The sequence below is a fragment of the Scardinius erythrophthalmus genome (assembly GCF_964197995.2).
Source record: "Scardinius erythrophthalmus genome assembly, chromosome: 9".
NCBI classification, from domain to species: domain Eukaryota; kingdom Metazoa; phylum Chordata; class Actinopteri; order Cypriniformes; family Leuciscidae; genus Scardinius; species Scardinius erythrophthalmus.
The window spans coordinates 4,622,756-4,648,964 of record NC_138229.1 but is presented as its reverse complement, the minus strand read 5'-3'; the positions used below and the strand labels follow the sequence as shown (position 1 = coordinate 4,648,964).

The following is a 26,209-nucleotide window of genomic DNA, read 5'->3' as shown; positions in this document are numbered from 1 at the left end:
TGACATCATGACAAGAAAGAAAGAAAGATTGGAAAACATAAACAAACAAAGCAAAAATGAGCGTGGAAATAGGTTATATCTGAAAAAGAATAATAATAATAATAATACACAATCATCCAGTAGTACGTCAGCATTCAACAAGACAAAAATAATAATAAAGTGAAATCGACAGAATATCAGTATTAAAAAGAAAAGAATTGGTAACAATCTAGTGCAAGTTTCCACTAAAACATCAATCAGTGTGTCAGAACTTCTGTAACAACTGTGCCAAAACTGGGTTGATCTCACAAAAACTGAATGTTCATATTTCACCCTAAATCAAAAGAAAAATAAGACCTTTTGCAGAAAGAAAACAAAGCCTTTTTTAGTGCCGTCTAATTGATCAATCACAATTAATCGCATCTAGCATAAAAGTTTGTTATAATATATGTGTGTACAAATATATGTGTGTGTGTGTATATATTATATATATATATATATATATATATATATACACACACACACACACACACATAATATAAATAAACTTTTATGTCCGATGCGATTAATCGATTTGACAGCACTACTTTTTTCCATTGTGACTTCATTTTCATGACCATTGCTGTCAAAAAAAGCTTAATTTTATTTATGCAAAAGTTTCTTTCGATTTTGCGGTTAAACATTTCTTTTTGAGATTCACCGCATCACCTACACTTATTAAAGCATCCCATACTACCCCTCAAAATTCATCATTAAATCAAAAATATTCTTGTGCTTCATGAAATTTGTTTAAACAAACAAAAAAAAAAAACAGTGACATAACGTGAAAGCACGGAAACGAACAAAAATGTTACCAATTCCACAACAAACGTTCTAGAAGTGCACATCTGCACACTTTAGTGCAGTTACAGGCCTATATATGTTGACTATTAAATAGTGAGATTTAGAATAAACGTTCAAAACCGATTCCTTTGAATATCTTAATAGGTAAAAATACAATCTGGTTGCATTACAATGTCTTCAGAGTAATTCTTCTGTGCGGCAGCACACAGTCACCTATGGCACAGTGGTTTCAGAACACACACGACTTCATTTTCACTGATCGAGGCTCTAGACCTCGACCTACAACTGGAGAACTGGCAGCCCACCAGGATTTGTACTTTCTCATTTGAAGTAAACTGCATAAATAAAGTGTAGCATTTGTTATTGATAACCAATAAGGTAAATCTGCATGTTAGTCCAGGCGTCTAAAAAGATGATTGCAGTTTTTGCACTGAATGTCACATGAATACAGAAGATACGGATGTTCGTCGCCGGCGGTTTGGAGCTTTCACACATCATAACAACCTATTATGCTCAATATTTCATGGCTTAGTTTCTTGAAATGCTGAGGTGAATAATAAGAAAAGATGTCAAGAGGTTACATTTTTAAACCCAAATTGAAATGGAAAAATATTTTTGCATGAAGAAAATGCAAACTAGTGTTAGGACATTTGTTTTTGTTTTTTGCATTACAGCATTATTGTCATGACTATTAAGAACAATTGGCTCCCAAATTACTATAATTAATAATTTCGCAAATTTAAATCAGCATAAAGGCAGTACAACAAATAATGCTGTGATGAATACTTTCTAATGTAAATATATCTTAATTTTTTTTCTTCACATTTCAGTAAAGAGATTGATGTTTTATTTGCATTAAGGTAATGAGAATTATGTGAAAATGTGCTTAATTGTCATGCTAATAATTTTATAATGCAAATATATGTATGTATGTGTATATATATATATATATATATATATATATATATATATATATTAATTGATTAATAGTCCTAAAAAAAGCTTAATTTCCTTCATGCAAAATATAATTAAAAAATGTTTTGGGGGGATCGTGGGGTGCAACATGAGCTGGACAGATAATATTCACCTTTTTTAAACAAAACCCCCTAATACTCTTGACTGTTTAAATGAAGAGCATTACCCTGTCCATTTAGGCACGGGTCAAATGGCAGATCTAATGAATCCGAGCACTCACAAAGATCTGATTGTGCTGCTGCAACTTCACATACAAACTTAAACGTGTCAAAAGAATCCAATTTCAGTCTATTGTAGATAATGACCAATCAGAAATGTTTCCAACTCTCGTCTCTCTTTTGACCTACTGACCTACGTTTCACAGATTGAGTCCGATCACATCTCCCCCTCTGTGATCTGCTGTCCAGTTTTCTCCCAGTGTAATGAACATCTCACTTCACCTTGTTGACCCTTCACCAAAGATGTCACAGTCATGTGATAAGCAAACACAAGAACAGCTGAAGTGTTTCATGATGGTCAGATGGTTTACAGGTTGGCCTCCCTCTTGTCTTTGCTGGGCGATGGCTTCATAGCATCTTTTCCAGGCTTTCCATTGGTTGAGGCGGCAGCTGCAGCAGCAGTGGATTCTATGGCGACTGCTACGACACGTTTGATTGGTTCATCCGCTTTAGATCGTTCCTCTGGGCTGGGCTGGGAGGGCGGGGCCTGTTCAGCAGAGGGCGGAGCTATGAGCTCCTGCTGTAGCTTGTGACTCTGAAGGAGGCGGAGCTGAACACGCAGTTCCAATATGGCCTCCTGTTCCTCATGGATGGCCTGATTCAGATGAGTGTTTTTATTCTGGAGAGAAAATCAAAAACATGAGACTGATACATAGACATCAGTCCTTTCTTCCCTATTGTGACAAGTGAAATGGCTTCTCAAACAAGAAATACTGTTGATTTGTCGAAAACAAAATCATCGAGCGAAATACCGGAGTGAACATGGCTGTGAACGACTTTAGCAGATTATGTGAAGTAAATCTACGCATCCACAGTACAATCAGCGTCTACGTCACGGCTCTCAGCCCGCCCTCTGTTCGCTGATTGGCTGGCTGTTTTGAGGCCGGAGGAAAACGGGGAGAAAGGTCGCTATCTCAGACTGATCACAGAAGCCAACTGAAATTGAGCGGAAGTACGAAGTCTGACGTAGTCAGGCTATGTTGACGTCACAGTTGGGGGAAGTTTGGAACAGCTTATTTCCAGGCGTATTTGCAAACCCCGCCCATGACTGGTGACGATCTGCCCTGTTAGCATAGATCACACCCTGAGTGAGCCACATACAGTCCGCCATGATGATATCCTCGCTTTAGCACCTATTGATATAATGTCAGCGCCACATAAACATTAAAAATCTTCTGTTTTTAGATGTACTAATGAACATAAGAGTAGCCATAGACTCCCGGCATCGAGCCACTGAGGACACATTGGATGAAGGTTTTTATGAAGCAAATGTGCCGAAGAAACTAGATAAAGTCTTATGTGTTTGTGGAAATCATTTTACACCCGACTGCTTTGCAAACGAGGGTCAGTTCAATGCTGGATTTGCACAAAAGTTGATTCTGAAAGATGAGTCAATACTGACATCCTACTACAGTTCCCACACGAGCACCTGTACAACAATTTATGACGGATCATACTAATCGATAGGGCTGGGAAGATACACCTATCTCCCCATTCGATACTATCACGATACTCGGGTGCCGATACGATATGTATTGCGATTTTTTACAGAATTGCGATTCTGTAAGTATTGCGATTCCATAATGCCATTTTTTTAACACTAGACCATCGGGAATAGTTAAATCATACACTTATACATGATGTATAAGATGAGTCATATTTACAAAAACAAATCACATCTGAATTTTATTTCAGAAGCATCATACAAAACTACATTCTCTTGAATAAATTATTCAATAACAAATACATTTTTTAACAGTCACTTGTAATCGATAAGCACCAAGTTTCTATCAAAAGCTGATTTTGATCGCTATCGTAGACATCAGTGTTCATATTTGAACTTTAAACTTTTATCCAAGTACTTTTATGATGATTTTAACTATTGTATCACATAAATAATGATACTATAAGGTTGAAAAGACTGTTTGTGAAGCGGTTTCATGGCGACTCTCTCCGGGTCAGCGGCAGCACCAACACAGATTTGAATGTTGCGATATGATTTTGTCAAAGTTTAATAGACAGACGAATTGAAAGATCACGTGGGTGTTTGAATCGAGATCACAGTCTTTTAAAGATGAATGGTGCAGCTCTATTGTCTTATCTCTCTCTCAGTATATGAGCAGCGCGAGGGCTTTCAGTGCGTTCAGTCTCACGTCTCTTCCGCGCGTCCACTTGGGATATTACGTCACTCAACACTCATAGATAACAACACATTTCATCCTCTGTTGGAACGAAAGTGGCTAACTTCTGTCAACCTCATCTACACGCAAGGATAAAAATAAAGCAATTGAATTTGAATTTAATATCGATTCTGGAATAAAAAAACGATTTTAGAAGAAAATATAATAAAAAAAACGCGATAGATAGGTGAATCGATTTTTTCTCCCAGCCCTACTAATCGATAAGTTGAATAAAGTTAACTTCACAACAACTACATAAATGCATCAGCTGAACATTCAGAAACGTCCTGATGTTTTCTCAGAGTTGTAACTCCTTCCTGAGTCTCTCCATCTGTGTTTGAGAATGTAGCTGAACACTGCTACTGACAATTTCTGACATTTTGACTGCTTGAGATTCTCCAATTATCCGAGTATCCGAAGCACGAGCTGTAAAGGCTCTTCACTCTTCTGGAAAGGGGGCGGAGAGCAGCAGCTCATTTGTATTTAAAGGTACATACACGAAAACGGTGCGTTTTTGCTCACACCCAAAGAGGCAAATTGGACATGATATAATAAATGATCTGTGGGGCATTTTGAGCTGAAACTTCACAGACACATTATGGGGAGACCTGAGACTTATATGACATCTTGTAAAAAGGGGCATTATATGTCCCCTTTAAAGTTAGCAGCAGTAACTAAAGAGGACGGAGTTCAGCAAATGGTCAAAGAGTCACAAATCTTGTGTTCCTTCTCACCTCTAGTTCTTCGTTCTGTTTCTGAAGGTCTTCCAGAATCATCTGCAGTTCCTCTTCATCTTCACTCTCGCTCTCGCTATCTGATGAATACTCCTCTGTTTCACTGCGGCCCTGCTGACGGCTGTGTGCGTGTCATTTCAAGCAGAAAATGGAAGATAAAGAGTAGTGATGACCCTTGCATGTTTCAGATCTGCTGTACAGCAGCCATAACTATAAAACCAAAACGTTGCTTCCCACAGATATCAAATGAATACCAACAAGCATAATAATTAGCAACAGATTTCCCAGTGGGTGAACTCTCACCTTTGTATATCTGCGATCTCAGCACGCAATCGTTCAATTTCTTCTTTCTCTGTGGCGATTTGCCGCCGCAGAACCTGCTCCAGAGATATCAGTTCCTCTTGCTCTGTTAGGATCTCATTCTCCTGCAGGGGGCGGCAGAGAAACAATCAAACATCACACAGACACAATCTTTGGCTGCATCCCAATTCACATACTACACTTTGTAAAGTGCATTTTATTTGAGTATGTAGCAGAACAGTAGGGTAGTATTTGGACTGAAAAAAGGCCTTTTTGTCACATGCTGCTTGCACACAGATCTGTAAATTTTCTGTGACTTACTGTAGGTTCATATGTTACAAACGGCTGTATAATACGCAAAGTACAATGTAACCATTTGCTTATCATTGACCAGCTGATTTGTTTATCTGTCAGAGAGCTGTTTGAATGTCGAACCAGCATCTAAAACGCAGTGAAAGTAGCATTAGCGTCTGAACAGGTGGTCTCACCTGAGCCAGGAGAAGATTAATGACTTCCTCCTCGTTCTCAGACATCTCCTCCTTTGATACGTCCTCTTTAGACAGGCTGGCGATTTCCTGTGCGATTTTAGTCTCGCACTCCTGCAGATCCAGAAGGACAGAGAAGAAATGACACATCAGGACGTTTCTGGAAGTGCGGCATGATAAATTATGTGGTGTAAATTAAAGTTTATAGTTGCAAATATTTGTTTTTAGTGGCCAGCTTCTTAAAGAAATGGAATGACAATAAAGTTTGTTATGAGTTAGTTGTGATCTGTTAATACATATACACTAACATTCAAAAGTTTGAGGTTGGTAAGATTTGTTAATGTTTTTGAAAGTCATTTATGCTCACCAAGACTTAATTTATATCATTTATCATTCTAATATGCTGATTTGCTGCTCAATAAACATTTCTGATTATTATCAATGTTGAAAACAGCTCTGCTTCATATTTTTGTGGAAACCCTGATCTTTGATGAATAGAAAGTTCAAAAGAGGAGCATTTAATTGAAATAGAAACCTTTGGTAACATTAGAAATGTCTTTAGTGTCACTTTTGATCAATTTAATGCATCTTTGCTGAATAAAAGTATTCATTTAATTTCTTTAAAAAATAAAAACCTCTTCTGATCCCAAACTTTTGAATGGTAGTGTAGTATAGTGCATTACTCTCAATCTCTCTATTTCCTTTTCTTTTAAACATTATTTTTACTATTGATTTTTCAACTAAACGTATTAAAGAAATATAGCAGAAAATAAAATAAAAAAACAGAACATTGTTTACATTACAGCACTCATTTCTCCCAATAAATTATAAATACACCCAATTTAAAGGTCAAAATAAAAGTCAGTTCTTCCATATTGTATATTTCCTTAAAGTCCAACTGAAATCAAAATTGACCCTATTTACTTTGTTAGCGCATTTTACTAGTCTTGTGGTGAAAAATTAATCCATGCAAGTTAATACACAGAAAAAAATTGTTTGCCGTCGTAATCTTTAATCAAAGTCTGAAAAGTTACTTCCGGTCTGGAATGGCTGATGACGTCAGTTTGACGGCTTGGGTTGGGAAACGCTTAACCACTCCCCTCAAACCGTTAGTCTGTTATGAGCAGAGATGGAGAGGAGGAGCGCTAGAGTAAAACCCTGCCCTCTGTTCAATATTCCTTTTCACTGGGAAATACGTAACAACACTGGAGAAAAGTCGTTTGCAACTTCTGGTTCACGCGGACTTTAACAATTTCTCTCTTGCTATCTCTATTTGGGTTTATAACTTTTCAAACTCTCATTTTATGTAAAACATCAAAAAATATTCTTTCTGTAAGGATGCAAATCTAGTTGTATTTGATGCTTCTCTTGCTCAGACAAACTCATTGTGAGATTCTATGGGGCTGTTTACACCTGGCCACTTCATGCGTTTTCTCAGATCGGATAGCTATCTGATTTATTTCTGACACCTGGTCACATAAATGTGTTTTTGCAAAACGGATATAAATCCGATCTTCAATTCCCGCGCTATATGCGGATTTAATGGAGTGCACGTCACCGAAAGCAACAGATATGAGCTGCATTTTATTGATCATCAGCTAAAATTTCTAAATCAAAGACCGCAATAAGAGAGAGCGGCAACAGCCCTGGTAAGATCATTTCGGTTCTTTACTTTTAATGAAGATGATTGTGTGTTGAGCGTCTGCGACTTACTTTCACTTTGATTTGTGACAGTTTGCACGTTGGCTTGATGAATAGATGCTCAGCTGCTCGTCTGCAGTGACGCGCGTGTTCCAGTAGCGTCTTCATATCTGGCTATAACATTACATATAGCCTATAACACGCTCTCACACGTTTATATTTTAGCATTTTTGGGAAGTAAAATTTACATATGTGGTTTCAATAACCAGATGCATTTACACTTGTCCAGTTTCGTCTGGAGTGCGGCCCAGACCTCCTCCTGAAGTGGTTTGAGCGATCGGATTCAAATCCGTCTCGAATGCGTTTCGGAGGGCATTTACACCTGGTCTTTTCATGATCGGATAGCTATGCTAAACGCATGAAGTGGCCAAGTGTAAACAGCCCCTATGTGTTCTGATGTGCAGTAAACCAGGGGTCAGGGGTCAGAGTGTGGAGCTCTTGCCTGTCTCTTGGCCTCGCGGAGTTTGCGCTTCAGCGCGGTGACGATCCGCTGCACCTCCCAGAGTCTCTCCTCCTTGGACAGATCCTTCACACCGGCCTGCAGATCTCTGTGCAGACGGTTCAAGAGGAACTCCTGCAGAAAGACACGTGGACAGAAGTGAAGACCCGTAAGAACTAACACAAAATCACTAGTGATGCACTGAAATAGATTTTTTTTACTGAAACCAAAATTAAAGTTTTCATGTAGCTGAAACCCAAAACACATACATGATCAATAAATCACAAACATTTAAATTGCACACAAGACTAGAATTACGTTTCTACTCCAATTTGGATTTTAAACAGTGGCTGTAATAAAAACAGATTTATTCAAACACACATTAACAGGTTAAGTAAACATTGAATACGCGCCGTCGGAGAGGAGTCAATTAAACGCCGCTGTTTCTGCTGTAGGTGATCACTACAAATTAATCTCTTTAAAATCTCATTTGTCCTACAGCACATTTTTCTCATGCTCTGTTTCCTGTTTCTCTTTCCTCCTGAGAAAAACACATCAGCAATCTCTCTACAAGAGTTTCAGAAGAGATCTCAACAATGTTTTAAATAGTGCTCGGCAATCTGCAATCAAAAGTTAGAGAGCTCAATATGAACATTTCTCATAAAATTCTCCCAAGACCAAATGATCCGAACTGTTATACATATTTTATAGCTCTAAACTCTAAACGATCAACTCATTTGTGTCTATTCTTATTTCTCCTACAGAATTTTAGGAAAAACATCTGAGACAAAGTTGATACCTTTAACAAACATAACTTAAAAAAAAACATTAAGTTTACAGAGATATGACAGAGCAACCTCTGAGCGACACACTGAAGCGTCACATCAGGGCTGTTTACGCCGCTCCAACTGTTTTTGTTTCCAGTCTCTCCACACTCAGAGTTTGGATTCATCTCCTGTTTTGAATATCACATGCATTTCCCTGTTTCCCAAAGGACTCATTTGCCTTTGACACATTCAAACTATTATGTAAAGCATAGAACAAAACTTCTTCCATGACACAGGTTCCTCTTCCAGGTAGAAGATACAATGTGAATCTATTTTTGAATGAAATTAAGTACATTGCTTTTAGTACTAAATGTCTTTATGCTTATATTAAAAGCACTAAAACAAATACTACTGTGTTTTTATTTAATACAGATGTATTTCTTTCTTTTTTTGCATTAATGAGACGAGATTTGGAATGAAAGTGCAAAATTGCATTTTCTGAAAAGGTGTATTATTTTTCCTTCATCCAAAACAATTTATTTTCCTTCATGCAAAACATTCATGCTTGCTTTCTTTCTTTCTTTTGGGTGAACTGTGACCTGTTGAAGGGCTTTGCGAGATTCACACGCTTGAAGGCATTTTTAAAGTACATTGTACAGAGCAAAGTAACCAAACAGTTGATGGTAGCCATTGACTTCCATAGAATGGGAAAAAAAGAAATACTATGGAAGTCAATGGTTACCGTCAACTACTTGGTTACCCACATTCTTCAAAATATCATCATCTGTGTTTAGCAGAAGAAGGAAATTCATATGGTTTGGATTGGAACAACTTGAGGATGAGTACATGATGGAAAAATCAGTTCTATAAATCTAAATCAGTCACAAATATGACGTCCTGTGTGTTTCAGTCCTGTGAATCACCTGTCTGCGGATCTCCTCTTTAATGCTCTTCTGGGTCTCAGGTAGGGTCGGCATGGTGGCCATGTTGGACCAGCGCAGTGGATGGACGACCGGCTTCAGAGGCACATCACCGAACAGCTCACGGACGTGCGTGAAAAACACGTACAGCACGCGGTTCCCGATCTAGAAACCAGAGAGTGTTGTGTCATACAGGAATAGTAATGGTAAACCCTAAAAAAGGTTTGTAGGAGTTAAATTTATGGTGTTATTGCCCAATAATATTCCACCCCCCTCTTCTCCACATAATCTGCAGTCGCTTCTCAAATAAAACTGACCCCAAACAAAGACCTCATTAGCAGTATGAGGGCACCTCCATCCTACATGTGTCCTGTGGGACTGTAAAGTAGGACAACCTTCAGTTTGAGAGCAGAAACACATCAAAAACTCTCTACTGGCACAGTGGGTGTATATCATGATTTTATTATGCTAAACTTCCCATCAGAGAATCTTTACTGTGCAGTATACATCCATACAGGGGTACAAAAGTAGCTTTTTGCCACAACTGTACATAATGTATTGAACATTTACAAAATATTACATATGGAAAAAGAATCTATTATTTATGATATTTAATCTGAGAGGAAAGATTATTGAGTAATATGAGAAACTTGAAATGTTGAATTTAAAATAATAATAATAATAATAATAATAAGTCTTGCCAATCAATCAAATCAAATTAGGATAAATGTTCATCCATAGGCCTACATCCAATATTTTGTAAATGTTTAACACTTTATATATAATTTAGTGAAATATTTTTACCTTTTTAATATATATATATATATATATATATATATATATATATATAAAATTATAATTTATCATAAATTGTATATAATGTGTTGAATATTTACAAAATACTGCAAATGGAAAAAGGTCCAAAACTGTTCATGATATTTACTCAGCTAAAGCTAATTTGTTTTAATGTGATAAAAAAGGAATGTGTTGAGTGATATGAGAAACAACAAATTTATGAGGAAGAAAAAATAATAACAATAAAAATGAGTCTTGCTAATATTTGGAAAACTCATTAAAAACTCAAATAAAATTGTGTACACTGTATATATATATATAGTATATATACATATACACTGTATATTTGAATACTAATATATATATATATATATATATATATATTTTCAGATGGACATGCCACTACAACCGATCCATAGTATGATCCATATCACATCTAGAACTGATGATCAAAACATCACCTGTATATTCTAAGCTCACCTGTACAGTGGGATTGAGCACAATTGAGATGTTCTGGATGTTCATCTTGGTGTCGATTTCGCGGGCGATGACGTGGTCCATGTGAGTGATGAGCCAGGCCAGGAGGAGTCTGCTCCCCGAGGGCACTTCCCCCAGGAGCCTCTGAAACTCCTGCAGTTTCTCTGCCTCGCTGGGCCGCCCGCAGGCCTCCTCGAAGCGCAGGACCAGCTCTTTACCCAGCAGGTTATCGGGCAGCTCTCGCAGGTACTGCTTCAACAGGCTGGCCACTGTGTGTGGATCATACTCCTCCAGACACGGACACTCCTCACGGTCGTACGCCGCTTTCAGCTCGTCAACCTTAGACTTCATACCTATACAAACAACACCAGAGTGAACACAAAAGCTGCAAGGCGCATTTGATTTTGACTTTTTATGTCTTTGAAAAGAGCGGATAAGAGAAAAGCTGCTGAGGCACATGTATTCACTGTCCATTCAGATATTCGTAACACATTTCAGATATTCGTTTTCAAACATTCGCTTCGTTTCAGCAGTCTAGCTTTGCATTAAACATCATAAATGGAAAGTGGACTAATACTCTTTTGATCACAAGAGGACCAAAAAGAGATCCAAGCCCACTTATGAGATGTACAAGTTAAAATTATTGTCTGCAATAACTGACTTCAAGGGTTAGTTCATCCAAAAATGAAAAGTATCCCATATTTTACTCACCCTCAAGCCATCCTAGGTGTATAAGACTTTCATCTTTAAGCCAAACACAATCAGTTATCATAAAACATATCCTGGATCTTCCCAGCTTTATAATTGGAGTGAATGGTACCAAAGATTTTGCCCAAGAAAGCGCCTCCATCCATCATAAAAGCTCCAAGAGGGTTAATAAAGGTATTCTGAAGTAAAGCGATGCATTTTTGTAAGAAAAATATCCATATTTATAACTTCACAAACTATAATCACTGGCTTCCAGTAACGACTGTACGCAAGTCTAGTTCCGGCGCAAGAGTGACCTCTGACCCGACGTATGATGGATTACTTTTGCGCTTTTTTTGGGCTTCAAAATCTATTGTACCATTCACTCCCATTATAAAGCTTGTAAGAGCCTGGATAATTTTTAATATAACTCCAATTGTGTTTGGCTGAAAGAAGAAAGTCAAACACCTAGGATGGCTTGAGGGTGAGTACATTATGGGATCATTTAAATTTTTGGGTGAACTAACCCTTTAAAGTTGAAAACAACCCAGAATATTCCTTTAAATACACATAAACAAACATGAAATTTCAGTTCACAGGAAGTACAAGAGGGTCATACCAGAGACACGATAGATGCCTTCACATTTCATGCCGTAGCTCTCGATGTAGTCCACACACTCTCTGAAGACGGCCGGGAGCTGTATACCATCGTACAGCGCTGTTCTCCTCACCGCCTCCACTAAAGGCGCTCCGAAGATCGGCCGCAGCGTCGTCGTCGTCGTCTCCGTGATCACGGGTTCGGGCTCTGTGCTTGGCTTTTTCTTCTTTTTCTTCTCTTTCCACTGTTTCACCACGTCCGCTGCTGTCAGGTCTTTGGACTTCTTGTCCTTGGCCTTCTCCTCTTTAGGTCCCTTCTCCTTCACTTTGAAATCCTTTTCTTTCTTCTTGGAGAAACTGGGCTTCTTGAAGACGTGGATGCCCTTGGAGCGCTTCATCTTAGACGGGCTCTCGGCCTCATCGGCAGAGCTGTCCTCCTGGAAAGCGGCGTATCCCTCAGCTACAGGGAGAGGAGATAAAAACAAGAAGAGATAAAGAGACTAAATGAGAAGAGGTCACATCTTTCTTCCAAGACCTGATGCTGAACAAAAAACGTCCTATTAACTGCTGAGCAAAATTTACTGTCCCACCATCTGTGTCTCTCAAGGTTAGGCGAGACTGAAATGAGCAGAACGAAATGAGACTGAGAGAAAGGCACAGAAAACTGGTTTAAAGAGGTCAGCTTACAATTTAGCAATATCCCCCTGTGCCAGTTCTTTTTTTAGTGATCCATTTCCTCGTCCTGACACCGACCTCACCCCGAGCAGAACAGTATTCGGCTGCTCACTAACAGCCCATCAGCCAGTGCTCGTGACGCCCCTCCTCAGCCACTGTAACACACCTACAGGGTGTGTCCTCAAAGCTCCATCACTTCCTGCTTGTGTGCAATAGGCTGCTGTAAGGCAGCTAAATATAGTGGCAGGAAAATAAAGAATTCACTCTGAAGCGACACAGAAATTGGAACATTTGCATATCGAGGGCAAAAGTCCATACTACGAACTAGATCTCTATATACACTACCGGTCAAAAGTTTAAGGTCGGTAAGATTTTTAATGTTTTAGTATCTTCTGCTCACCGAGGCTGCATTTATTTGATTAAAAATACAAACAAAAACAGTCATATTGTGAAATATTATTACAATTTAAACCAGCTGTTTTCTATGTGAATATATATTTAAGTGTAATTTATTCCTGTGATCAAAGCTGAATTTTCAGCATTATTACTCCAGTCTTCAGTGTCACATGATCCTTCAGAAATCACTCTAATATGATGATTTGATGCTCAAGAAACATTTATGATGATTATCAATGTTGAAAACAGTTATTTACATTTTTATTTCATGATGCTAGGATGAATAGAAAGTTGAAAAGAACAGCATTTATCTGAAATGGAAAGCTTTTGTAACATTAAACACTAAAAAGTTTGGGGTCAGTTAGAATTTTATTTTTATTTTTGGGGGAAATAAATAAAATAAATCAATGCTTTTATTCATCAAGGATGAGTTAAACTGATCAAAAGTTACAGTAAAGACATTTATAATGTTAGAAAATATTCTATTTTAAATAAATGCTGTTCTTTTGAACTTTCTATTCATCAAAGAATTTTGGAAAAAAATTGTACACAACTGTTTTCAACATTGAAAATAATAATGAATGTTTTTTGAGCATAAAATCAGCATATTAGAATGATTTCTGAAGGATCATGTGACACTGAAGACTGGAGTAATGATGTTGAAAATTCAGCTTTCATCTGATGAATAAATTACATTTTAAAATATATTAAAATAGAAAAAAGTCATTTTAAATTGTCATATTTCACAATAATACAGTTTTTTTTTATTGCTTCTTATCAAATAAATGCAGCCTTGGTGAGCAGAAGAGACTTCTTTTAAAAACATAAAAAATCAAAAGGTTGGAAAATATTGATATTGATATATAAATATTTTCCAAACTTTTAATGACATTTGATACATACAGTAACAGTCAAAAGTTTGGGGTTGGTCAGATTTTTTTTATGTTTTTGAAAGAAGCCACTTTTGCTCACTAAGGCAGCAATTATTTGATTAAAATTACAGTTATTCTGTGAAATATTATTACAACTTAAAATGTGTTTTCTATTTTAATATAGTTTAATCAACTGTGATCAAAACTGATTTTTTTTCAGCATCATTACTCCACTCTTCAGTGTCACATGATCCTTCAGAAATCATTCTAATATGCTGATTTGCTGCTCAAGAAACATTTCTGATTATTATAAACAAAGAAAAGCAGTTGTGCTGCTTAATATTTTTGTGGAAATTGTGATTTAATTCCTGTTTTTTTATTTTTTATTTGATAAATCAAAAAAGAAATGTATTTAAAATATAAAACATTATAACCGTCTTTTCTGACATTTTTTATCAATTTAATGCATCCTTTCTGAATAAAAATATAAAAAAAAAAATCTTACCTTTGATCGGTAGTGTATGTCAAATAGAGGAACCATAATTTCAACCAAAAATGTATTGCTAAAATAATCCAGGCATGTTTCCCACAACCAACTGAACACAAGCAAGAAATCTATTTCTGCATTTCCATTTAAATTAATATTTAATATGCACATATATACTGTAGTTTTGAAAATTAGCACACAGAATGTGATTTGTGCTAATTAACATTAACAGTAAAATATGTAAAATATAAAATAATTGTAATGACGCAAATGAATAACTGAATTGTAATATTGATTCGATTTACTGAAACGACAGTTTGAACTGATTCACAGAAATCAGTATCTTACAGGATTTAGGAGCATCTAAAAAGCATGTTTGCTACTGAAATTCAAAATCATAAATGAAAGACAAGAAATGATTGTGACACAATCTAATGACTTGAAAAGCAAAGATCTACAGTGGCTCCAAAAGGCATTCAGATACTTAAAATGTCTGAATATGATTGCACTAAATAATAAAATACTAAAATCAAGTGCAGCTCAAATGCTGCAAGATTCAAAAAACAAATACATTTTTGTTAAATGTTTTGCATGAAAAGTGTGCCTGTGCTTTCTCTATTCCCATTCTTTCTATGCAATAACATTCAAGTATTTATTTACATGTGTGCGTCAGTATACGGCATTGTTGAGTGTAAATATGGAGTGTGTGTTTATCTTACTGCGTTTCTCCTTCTTCTTAAACTTGTTCTTCTTCTTGTTGTGCTCCTTCTCGTCATCGGACACCACGTCGGGCGGCTCATGGTGGTGTCCGTCGTGAGGGGGCGAGGGGTCGCCCGTCCGGTACAGACCTGGGAACTTCGTAGGGCTGATCTCTTCAGAGCTCGGGGTGCGAGCCACACCCCCGGGATGCTCCGCCCTCCTCTGCTCCACAGGACTGCTACTGGGTGGCAGGAAACACTCGGTCATCTCTGCGCTGCCCTGCTATTGGCTCCTCGCAGCACGGTGCCCTGGGATTGGCTGTTCGCTCTGATGACGCATCACCTCTCCATGTCACCTGAACAAGGGGAAAAACAGTTTCAGATTCTCATACTTTAAATACAATTGACATTTTTATTGACACTCTTTCTGATGCACAATGGTGAATCTGAAATGTAAGAAATGCGCAAAAAAAAAAATCGACACTGTGTTTGTTGAAACACATTTTGAGCACATGAACCCCTCATGGCAGCAGTTTCTTAAATCAGATGAACAGATAACCTTCAAATAAATGATCAGGATGTCTCTCAAAACCCATTCTGTAAACTGTGACTTTACAGGTGAAACTAGAAAAATTAGAATATCGTGCAAAAATGTATTTATTTATTCAACTTAAAAGGTGAAACTAATATATAGACTCATTACATGCAAAGTGAGATATTTCAAGCCTTTATTTGGCATAATTTTGATGATTATGGCTATGAAAATTTTTAAAATTTCTGAGATTTTGAATTTGGGGTTTTCATAAGCTATAAGCCATAATCATCAAAATTATAATGAATAAAGGCTTGAAATATCTCACTTTTCATGTATTGAGTCTATATAATATATTAGTTTATCCTTTTAAGTTGAATTACTGAAATAAATTAACTTTTGCACAATATTCTTATTCAAATGTTTCGAGTTTCACCTGTATGTGTGACTAAATGTTCAGATCTGCTGACTTTATGACTTTTTTAACACTGAAAACACTGCCCTCAAGTGACCATAATGCTTTTTGCATCTTTATTGCTATAAATTAAAAGGACCCGTGAATTCTGTCACAAAAATAAAAAAAGGGGTTTATTGGTTGAGAAGTAAAAACTTCAAACTACAAAACACACCTTCTTCATATCCAACAATATCAATAAATTCCTTGATGATTTATTGAATTATTGCAATTATGATTAAAGACGCAAACAACACAAAAAAAATAAAAAAAAATAAACATGGCTACCGTCAACTGTTTGATTACCAACATTCTTTAAAATATTTTGTGATCAACATAAGAATGAAACTCATACAGGTTTGGAACAACATGAGGGTGAGTCAGTAAATGATGACAGATTTATCATTTTTGGGTGAACTATCCCTTTAAATAAACTCTCTCAGTCTCATATTGTGAACACTAAAATTATAGGCCTAGTACCAACTAGTAGCACTTTGAGCTACAATCTTTGTCATCTATAAATGGTTAGCTTATTTGATTAAGTAAAAATAATTAACTGTACACCCATATTTTGTGAGGCCCACATCCAAAACAGCCCGTTTGTATCCATAAATACCAACAAAAGCTCAAACATTCCCTGCAAGATTAGATCTCATTAAAACCAAAAAAGGGCGTGGAAAAATAAGAATGCCAGTTGAAAAAGTACAATCATATCAGAAGCGGAGTAAGTTATTACATATCAATATAAAAAGAATTACGAGGACCAACGTTTTTTTTTTTTTAGAAAAACATGCATTTGTGAATGATCTCAAATGAATAATCTCCATTAGACCTAAAACGTGTATTTAGATAGTAGTAAATAGGGTCACTTTTGAGTTTGTTGACTTTAAAAGAGTTCAGAACAATCACAAAAGTCTCTAAATCATGATAACATAATTTTATGTTAATAATGTTAATACGTTGGTTGTAGACAATTTTTTTAATCTGTATACGGTAGTTATTTTGTTCATTTAAACAATTCTGCTGTGTGACAACTGAGTACAAAAATGAAGATAATTAAAAGGTGCATGTAAAATGATTATGTATGTGTGTGTGTGTGTGTGTGTGTGAGAGAGAGAGAGAGAGGGGGGGGGGAGAGAGAGAGAGAGAGAGAGAGAGAGAGAGAGAGAGAGAGAGAGAGAGAGAGAGAGAGAGAGAGAGAGAGAGTTTATTTTATCTGCGGGCCCTGCCCCTAATAAATCAATCACAAAAAAAGCAAGCATCATAAGAAATCACCTTACATTCAAAGCAGAGGTACACAGCTTTAACTCACACAACCATCGTGATTTAAAAGCATTTCGACAGATTATGATGAAAAGATTTTCTCCACTAAAGAACAGAATAAATCTTTCCTGACAGCAGCTGTTTCGTTGAACTGAACACAAGCCAGACCATATGACAGATTATTTTAAAAAACAATGAATGAAACGCACTTAAAAGATACATTTCCCCCGAGAAAACGTATAAAAACAACAATGATTATAACTAAATATTCAAAAGTACATAAAGGGTGATTCATAGCTTAGCATGTCTGCTAACGAACCTCGGATTTTATGGACAAAGTCGACATTTAAAATTATTAAATGATCAATACGCTGTATAAATGAGAAAATAAGCCATAATGCTGATAAAATATGAGAGAATTATAATAAATATATTATGAAAAATAATCCGTGCACAAACCTGCTATGATCAATGTAACAGCTGCACTTCCTGTAGCTTGTTTACGTCCCATCTGACACGCGCGCATGCGCAGATGCAGCCGTCTTGAATTATGGGAGATCGAGTTTGAGTTCTCTCTAAATTTACCATCTGCTATTAACATAGTTTAACCTTTTATTTTTAATATAATGTTTGGATAAATTTGAGGACATTATTTCTCATTTATATTACAAAAAATAAATAAAAGAAGATGTAAGGATTTTGTTTTACATATACTGTTTCTCCATATTATTTTCAGTGTTTTCTATGTACCAGCAGATGAAGCTGTTGAGCAACAGACCAACAGTGCAGTGTTACAGTTCAATGAATGATAGGTGAGTTCACTTATTTTTATGATATGGGAAGAAAACAGAAAAACAGACCTTAGATCATTTTAGGGATTGCCATGAAATCACATTCACGATTCAGGCATTACCGTTTTGTTTATGGTTGTGAGAAACATTATCTTAGATGCCAGATAACAGTTTGGACATATTTTACAGCATCCATCATAAAACTGCATTAGAACATGCTTAACTGCATGAGTCAGTGGTTACTGGTAAAACTGGTACCAGTGTTATTTAATATGACTGAGATACTAATAGAATTTTTATTCATAGTTTGAATTAATTTTCCATTTTAATTTTAGTTAAAGTTTTAGTAATTTTGTTGTGTTTTCGTCATTATTGTAAGTTACTATTTTTTATTATTTATATATATGTATATTTATTATTTTTAACTTCAGTTTTAGTTATTTTAGTACATCAAAACGAAATTAAAAATGCAAAATATTGCTTTGGCAACTCGCTAACTTTCCATTCAAGTGTTTAATTGTTGATTGTTTTTTGCTTGAAATTGTTTTTACACTTTATCTTACTTGACCTTTGAACCTCCTTCCATCTTGATTAAACCACATGACAATAAAACCCTTATAGGAGGGCATCTGGCAGTAATGTTCCCTGTGTTTCTTCACTGCAAACATTGCTTTCAAAAATTCATGACAGCTCTGATGTGTGTTATTACAAATACCTGGAAATACATGAACGTTATTGTTTCATTTTTAAAACTTTCTGTTTCTTTCTTCATTGGATTTATTTGATGCCACAGCCAGAGCATTATTTCTGCAGACTGTGAATGCTGGTTAAATTGGTTTCTGCTCGAAAAACACACACACACACACACACACACACACACACACACACACGCACACACACACACTCAATAATATCAAAGATCCTCCTAATACCTTCAGTTAAAGTTAACAGAAAGCAACCCACTGTTATTACCTGTCAGTCAAAGCACTGCTGACCCACTGTTATTTTAGTTTTTATTATAGTTTTATTCATATTTTGAATTGTTTTTAAACTTTATTTTTAATATTTTCCATTTCCATGTTCATTTTAAGTTTAATGTTTAGTTATTTTATGTCATGTCATTTTATTTATTTATTTTAAATATTGCTATTTAGGTTTAATTTAGATTTATTTCATTTTTAGTTTTTATTTATTTCCAGTTTAATAATTTTAGTGCTTCAACTGAAACTTATTTCAGTTCATTGCCAATTAAGGCAACATCTGTAATTTTCATTTAGTTTAAGGTTTTCAACTAATATTTATATTTTAATTTATTTTAGCTTTATTTTAATTAACAGAAATTATTGAATAGATTTCGTTTTAGTTTTGGTTATTGATAATAACCCTGTTCTGACCTTTAAATTAACTTTTTTTGTTTGTTTGCTTGTTTGTTTGTTTTTAATATTGGCAGTAAACAGGCTGACAATAAACATCGTGGGATAATGTTTACCACAAAGACTTTCGTTTCAATTCATTTCTATAAATGCTTATTCTTTGGTTTTACAACCTGAGTTGAATTTTTTTTCTCTGATAATTGACAGTATGTCACAAAGAGCTCCAGCTGTATTGAATATTAATTTCTGTTCAACTAATATATGAATATTGTTTAGTTAATAACTGTTTAGTTGCTAAACGTGGTTAAAAGTGGTTCTGAGGCTGTTTGCACAATACTTTGTCAAGCCAACCTAAATAATCGCTAAAACATGTCTGGAGTTTGTGCATGAGTTATGTAACGCTTCCCTATTTTTTTCTGATGAGTATGGGCAGTTCCCAATATTAGCCTTATCCTCTATGATAACAGCTGGGACAAATACAGGATAAGCGAGCACTGATTGCACAGTTCAGACTTATTTAGCTTAAGGTTTCGGTTTATCTGCCTAACCTCAGGTTAAGAGTCATGGAGACTGAATGCACTGGTCTCTGCACATGCATGTCTATTGCAGAGTTCAGTAAGTAAATACGCACTGCAAGTCTATTTTACCCCATGGAATAAAAGTGAGATCTCTTCTAATGCAATGCGCATAATGACCAGATATATAAAAATATGTTATGACAACAAATGTTTTTACATGGCTTTACCTCATCAAAATAAGTTAAGCAAGTTTTCAACTTTTTTTAAATAAGTTTGACAAGATTCAACCCATTTTTTAAAGTCAGTTTAATGTAATTTAAGTTGAAATGACTTGAACATCTAAGTTGATTGTACTTAAAAATTTAAGGCAGCAACTTTTTATTTTTAGAGTGTAACATCATTTCACTAATCATATCATCAACACACAGGAAAGAGTGAACGAGAAGTCAGTTAAAATCCCTCTATCATTCTGACTGGATTATAAGAGCAGACTAATTGCTATAAAAGGAGGGAAGATATGATTTCAATCACTGTTTTCTTGTATATGCAATGACATGCAATCATCACTTTGCATCAAAATGGCCTCGCGTGCAAGGAAATATTGCACCTGAAAGAACCATTTACATTTAAAGAAGATCATATAGAATTTCAAAGAGAGGTTCAACAGCAGTGAAGAAGTTTTCAGGACGTCCCAGAATGTCTCCCCTGGAGAAGTCAACTACAAAATCTTGTCACCACCAGTGCAGAGCTTGCCAAAACATTGCCATGAATGCAAGAGCAACTTCTCCCAACAAGCCAGGAGGAATTTGGTGATGATCTGTGCATTTTCCAATCCTTAAAAGGAGAGTGGACAAGCAGAAGTCCACAAATTGTGATCAACTCCGAACACCAATAAGGCAAAAGTGATCGCCATCTTTCAGGATTTGGCCCAGAAGCTGACATGTGACCCTAGACCACAAAACCAGTCACATGGGTCAATTTTTTTAAATTGAGGTTTATACAACGTCTGAAAGCTGAATAAATAAGCTTTCCATTGATGGTTTGTTAGGATAGGACAATTTTATCCGAGATACCACTATTGAAAATCTGGAATCTGAGAGTGCAAAAACTTTAAAGAGTGCGTCTTTAAAGTTGTTCATTTATGTTCATGATTGTGCTGCATTCACTCACAAAAATAAATGTTTTAGATATTTACGGTAGGAAATTTACTAAATATCTTCATGGAACATGATCTTTACTTAATATCCTAATGATTTTTGGCATAAAAGAAAAATCAATAATTTTGACCCATGTAATTGGCTATTGCCACAAATATACCCGTGCGACATGTGACATGTCACTGGTGACGTGATCCAGGGTCACATATGCCAGAGGTTTTGAGGAAGAAGGGGCAATATCGACTCTTTGCATGCAGTGTTGATTTTTTTTTTTTTATTAAAGCCTTTAAAACTTATGAAATGCTTATCATTTAGTATACCATAAAATAATCAAATACTGAAGCAGTAAACTTTGCGAAACACAAACTGTATGTCACTGCCATGGCTGTTGAGTTTTAGAAAAGATCTCAACAGTGTCTCAGACTATGTTAGGATTTGCCAAGATACCAAAGCCTTATTCAAAAGTGAAATATCTCAATAAGAACTCAATTACTTTTCAAATAATCTATCCACATTCGTTTTATAGCTCTTCGCTCTCACTGTAAGTCAACTATTAACCCATTTTGATCTATTTATCTATTATCTCTTCAAAGGAATTTTCAGAGAAACATAAGAGACAAAGTTGACACTCAAAACATAACTTAAGTCTCTTGAGCTGTGAAAGAGAAACCCAAATAAAAATAAATAAAATCTTCCTCTGGGATTCCACACTCTTTCAAGAAAGGGTTTTATATGGAAACTTAAAGGGATAGTACACCCTAAAAAAAGAATCTGTCATCATTTACTAACCCTCATGTTGTTTCTTTCTTCTGTTGAACACAAAATAAGATATTTTGAAGAATGTTGATAATCAAACAGCTGATTGTCAGTGGTTACCGTCAACTGTTTGATTACCAACATTCCCATAATTGAATTAATTTTAACTTTAAATTTGATTAACTAAATAGCTCATCATACTTCATCAATAGTAAAAAATAAAATGGAAATAACCCGTTAAATGATATTATGCAATCATTCTAAGACATTTCTCCTCATATAGAACCGAGTCAAGCACCCAGAGTTCTATATAGAAACCCAATGAACCTTTTATCTAAGAGTGGATGTTTCGACTTAACTTACATTTAATTTAGACAATGATGTCATCCTGTTCATTTCATTTGATGAGATCATCGTCCTCTCCTCGCTGAGATTCTGACATGTATGACCTGTCAGTCAAAGCCCTGTAAACATTAACAATTCAATTGAATCATAGGCTGATTATCTGGAGTTTATCTGGAGTTTCAACTTTGTCCTAGAACAGAGAACACATTCAGGAACACAACTGTGCGAGGACAGCACCACACTGACATACTGTATTTTTCTCTCTGGATTTTAATAATCTGATTTCTTGCACATGGATTCTAGTGCCTGGAACATGGCACTTCTCTCAGACAAGGTGAAGTATTGCATTCCCTTTGCTTTTACTGTGATTTTCAATGTCTGGAATGGGGTCGTTCTCAGGTAACAGTGCCATTTTTATGCTTGATTAAAATAATAATAATAATAATTTCATTTGAAAAGGTTACTGCCGAACCAGCCCACCTCAGGCCCTGTAAAAGCCATAGACATTACTGGACCACCATAACTGGGTGTGTCCTCCAAAATATTGTATACTTCAAATTCATATATTTAGAAAAATAAATAAGTATGTAACAGTAGTATCAGTCAGTTTAAAGACTCATATATATATATATATATATATATATATATATATATACACCGGTCAAAAGTTTGGAATAATTTAGATTTTTTGTTTAATGTTTTAGAAAGAAGTCTTTTATGCTTATGCTCTTTTGATGTAAACAAAACAAAACAAAACAAAACAAAACAAAACAAAACAAAACAAAACAAAACAAAACAGTAAAAATGAAATTTATTTCTGTGATCAAACCTTATTTTTTAGCATCATTACTCCAGTCTTCAGTGTCACATGATCCTTCAAAAAATCGTAATTGTATTGTAATATGCTTTTCGTTGCAGCTTTAGTGAGCATGAGAAACTTCTTTTAAAAAGATTACAAACATTAAAAAATTATTACAAATGTTTGACCGGTAACCTCGTTGAATTTAATAAAAAATGTTATGGTAAGTGCACGCAATTGATTTTAGCTACATTTAAACAAATGCATTAAGTTGAACTAAAATTGATTAAGTTCAACTTAATGCATTTGTATAAATGTAGATAAAATCAATTGTGTGCAACCACTTACCATACATTTCTTTTTATTAAATTCAACGAATTTTTTTTTTTCCAGTAGGATATATGATATACAGTATATGAATGGGGACATGCAAAATGTTTGATGATCCAATGAAAAACATTTAAAACCTTTTTCTCTTTTCCATTTTTTTATCCCATTACACACTAAACAGAGCTATGGCACTGCTTTTTGAGAATTACCCACATAATGTAGTTGAGCTTGATGATCTGAAGATGAACAGCACAGAGAACATTGTTTGTCTTGGAAGAATTTGATTAAAAAGGGTTTGAGTTTTCTGGCAGATCTTGGCAAATCTGAGACATTATTCTCTTCTGAAACTCTAGTTGAGATATGTGTGAGGCTCTTTCACTCTTTCAAAACTTAAATTTGCTCTCCATTTAAATCTCATCAATCGAGAACAAAATGGCATCCTGCTATTTTGAGGTTTTATTGAACCGGCGGTGTATTTGCCGTGCTTGGAAGCTTGTGGAAATGGCAATAATACAAACCCCGAGGATAATTATCTTTTCCTAATTAGTCTAGTAACTCATCAGCGTGCTCGAAAACAAGAATAAAACCCAAGGCTCCTCTCAGAGTTTTTCCATTAACAACAAGATGAGGCAGAGAAAGTTCATCAGATCTGCTCAATAGACTAAAATGTCGTAATTACTCACACGCACTCATCCAGTGTCAGTGTTACTTTGCCGTCTATAATCGTGATTTATACAGCAATCAGTTTATATAAAACCTCCCAAGTGAAACTGGAAGTTAAAGTTAGTTTGATTTTTGTTTGATGACAAAATGCAAATCAGCCCATCTGATTTTGAGTCTCACTTCACAAACATCCCTGAAACCGCCAGCTATATGAAACTTCTCTTTAGAGGTTGACTCACGTATGCAGTGGTTTTGTGTGACTCTTCTGTGCTATTAGCACAAGCCATACAAAACTTTGCTCAGATGAGATAAGCTTATCTTCACTGCTAAACCGCATGACCAGGAGCGATGTGGGTCGCAGGCTGCATGCTGGAGAATCTTGTCAATGAAACACAAATAAACTGAAGGTTGAGAGAACATGCCCGTCTGGAATGAAAAACTAAGCCGAGGTTTAAAGACCCCAAGGGTTTGTGTTATTCATTGGAGAAATGTATCTGTTTTGGGATTAGATACCCACTGCCACCTTCTCATTCTAAGCACAAGCTATCATCGTTTTCAGTATGGCTTTGTCAAATGAAACCTTTCCTTTAGGAAATCCATCAATAAGCCATAGCCGACCATGCAAGGACAAAGGAAAGTTTAATTGCTCTTTAATCAGTAACAAATTATTTCTACTTTGCTACATTTTTCAAGTATCTGCACTTTAAAAGAGTGTTTTAATTTTGGGAAACGTACGTTTACTTCACTACATTCCATAAAAACATGTAATTCCAATGTCATAATCATGCTTAAAAACAGCCGATGATCAGGGCCAATTATATCCTGTCAGTCAAAAGTGGCGGAAAAACGTGTTCAGACTACAACTCATAGTGTGTGTGAAGAAAATCTCTCGTGTTTAATATAGGACAAGTTAACATGACAATACCGCATTAACAATAAAAAAAATAGCAATTTCTGATTCATTCTGCAAATATGCACCAATATTTCTTAGTAGTGCTGGCTAATCTGATTAGTGCTGGCTATAATAAATAGCTATGTGGTTCATTGATCAGTACTTTTTACTTTTAATACTTAATAAGCACATTTAAAAAATCAAGTACTTTTTGACTGAAACTCTAGATGAGAGATCTGTTCCCTATAGGAGAAAAATCAGAGACTACAGTCTTTGGGCCAGATTTACTAAACAGGGTAAATTAGTGTTAGTCCATAAAAGTGGAATGTTCTGTGGGTGATCGACTGACAAAGCTTCAAATGAAAGAACACAGCCAGATCATTTCCATAATGACCAACACAATCTACCAAGAGCAGCACCAATTAGCATCCAGTTTAAGACATGCAATTTTTTGGTGGTAAAAAATGGCACTAATGATGTTTTATTAACAAAGTTCGGGAGGAGCACGTTCAGATAGTTAACACAAGTGGAGAGCACTCAGCAATCAATGGTAAGAGGTGTACATAGTTTTGCAGCATCCCCCCCCCGCTTCTAGTCCTACACGGAAACGGTCTGAAGAGAAAACGAAAAAGTGATCACTTTTTATTCTGCGTTTAGACGAGCGTTATGGGGGGGAAATCTGCGTGCATACGGTGACGCAAAAGTGTGTGAAATTCAATGTAGTATGCACTCCAGGCGGCTAGGTGGCAATGTGAAGCACTGATCGGTGCCTTCACTGTCTAGCAGACTTTTGCGTTTTTACCGTTTAGACGGGAACGTGACGGTGGAGCGTTTTTAAGATTTCCACTCTGGAGGGTGGTTTCACTTTTTTGCGTTTTTAAGCCCCAAAAACGCCGTCGCCGTCTAAACGAAAGGCACATCTGATAAAATATTTTTACGTTTTCACCCGGGAGCGTTCTCGTGTAAACAGGGCCTTACATACAGGGGGAGTACTCTGGGTTCGAGCCAAACTCTGAGCTCGGAGCCCTCCCCCCGGACAGCACGCCAAATACGCATTAAACTTTACCCCCTCAAATTGTATGTAAGTGTGAACTCGTGAAACACCAGTAAA

General features: G+C 35.9%; 2 protein-coding genes across 2 annotated transcripts in view; one reads left to right on the top strand and one right to left on the bottom strand.

The window, feature by feature from the left end:
* Positions 1-2,148: 2,148 nt before the first annotated feature.
* ralbp1 (ralA binding protein 1) lies at positions 2,149-17,996 on the bottom strand. The gene is made up of 10 exons (XM_081374487.1): positions 17,934-17,996; positions 15,247-15,581; positions 12,120-12,557; positions 10,817-11,166; positions 9,545-9,706; positions 7,858-7,989; positions 5,718-5,828; positions 5,233-5,354; positions 4,930-5,050; positions 2,149-2,634 (listed from the first exon to the last, which is right to left on the bottom strand). The coding sequence occupies exons 2-10, from the start codon at positions 15,491-15,493 to the stop codon at positions 2,323-2,325; spliced, it is 1,995 nt and encodes a 664-aa protein (XP_081230613.1). The 5' UTR covers positions 15,494-15,581; positions 17,934-17,996; the 3' UTR covers positions 2,149-2,322.
* Positions 17,997-22,628: 4,632 nt separating this feature from the next.
* Positions 22,629-26,209, top strand: part of creb3l3b (cAMP responsive element binding protein 3-like 3b) — a 30,250-nt gene continuing 26,669 nt past the window's right edge. Inside the window, exon 1 of the mRNA XM_081373454.1 lies at positions 22,629-22,748. Within this exon, the coding sequence (XP_081229580.1) occupies positions 22,707-22,748 (42 nt within the window). The 5' untranslated portion in view covers positions 22,629-22,706. The remainder of the gene's footprint in view (positions 22,749-26,209) is intronic.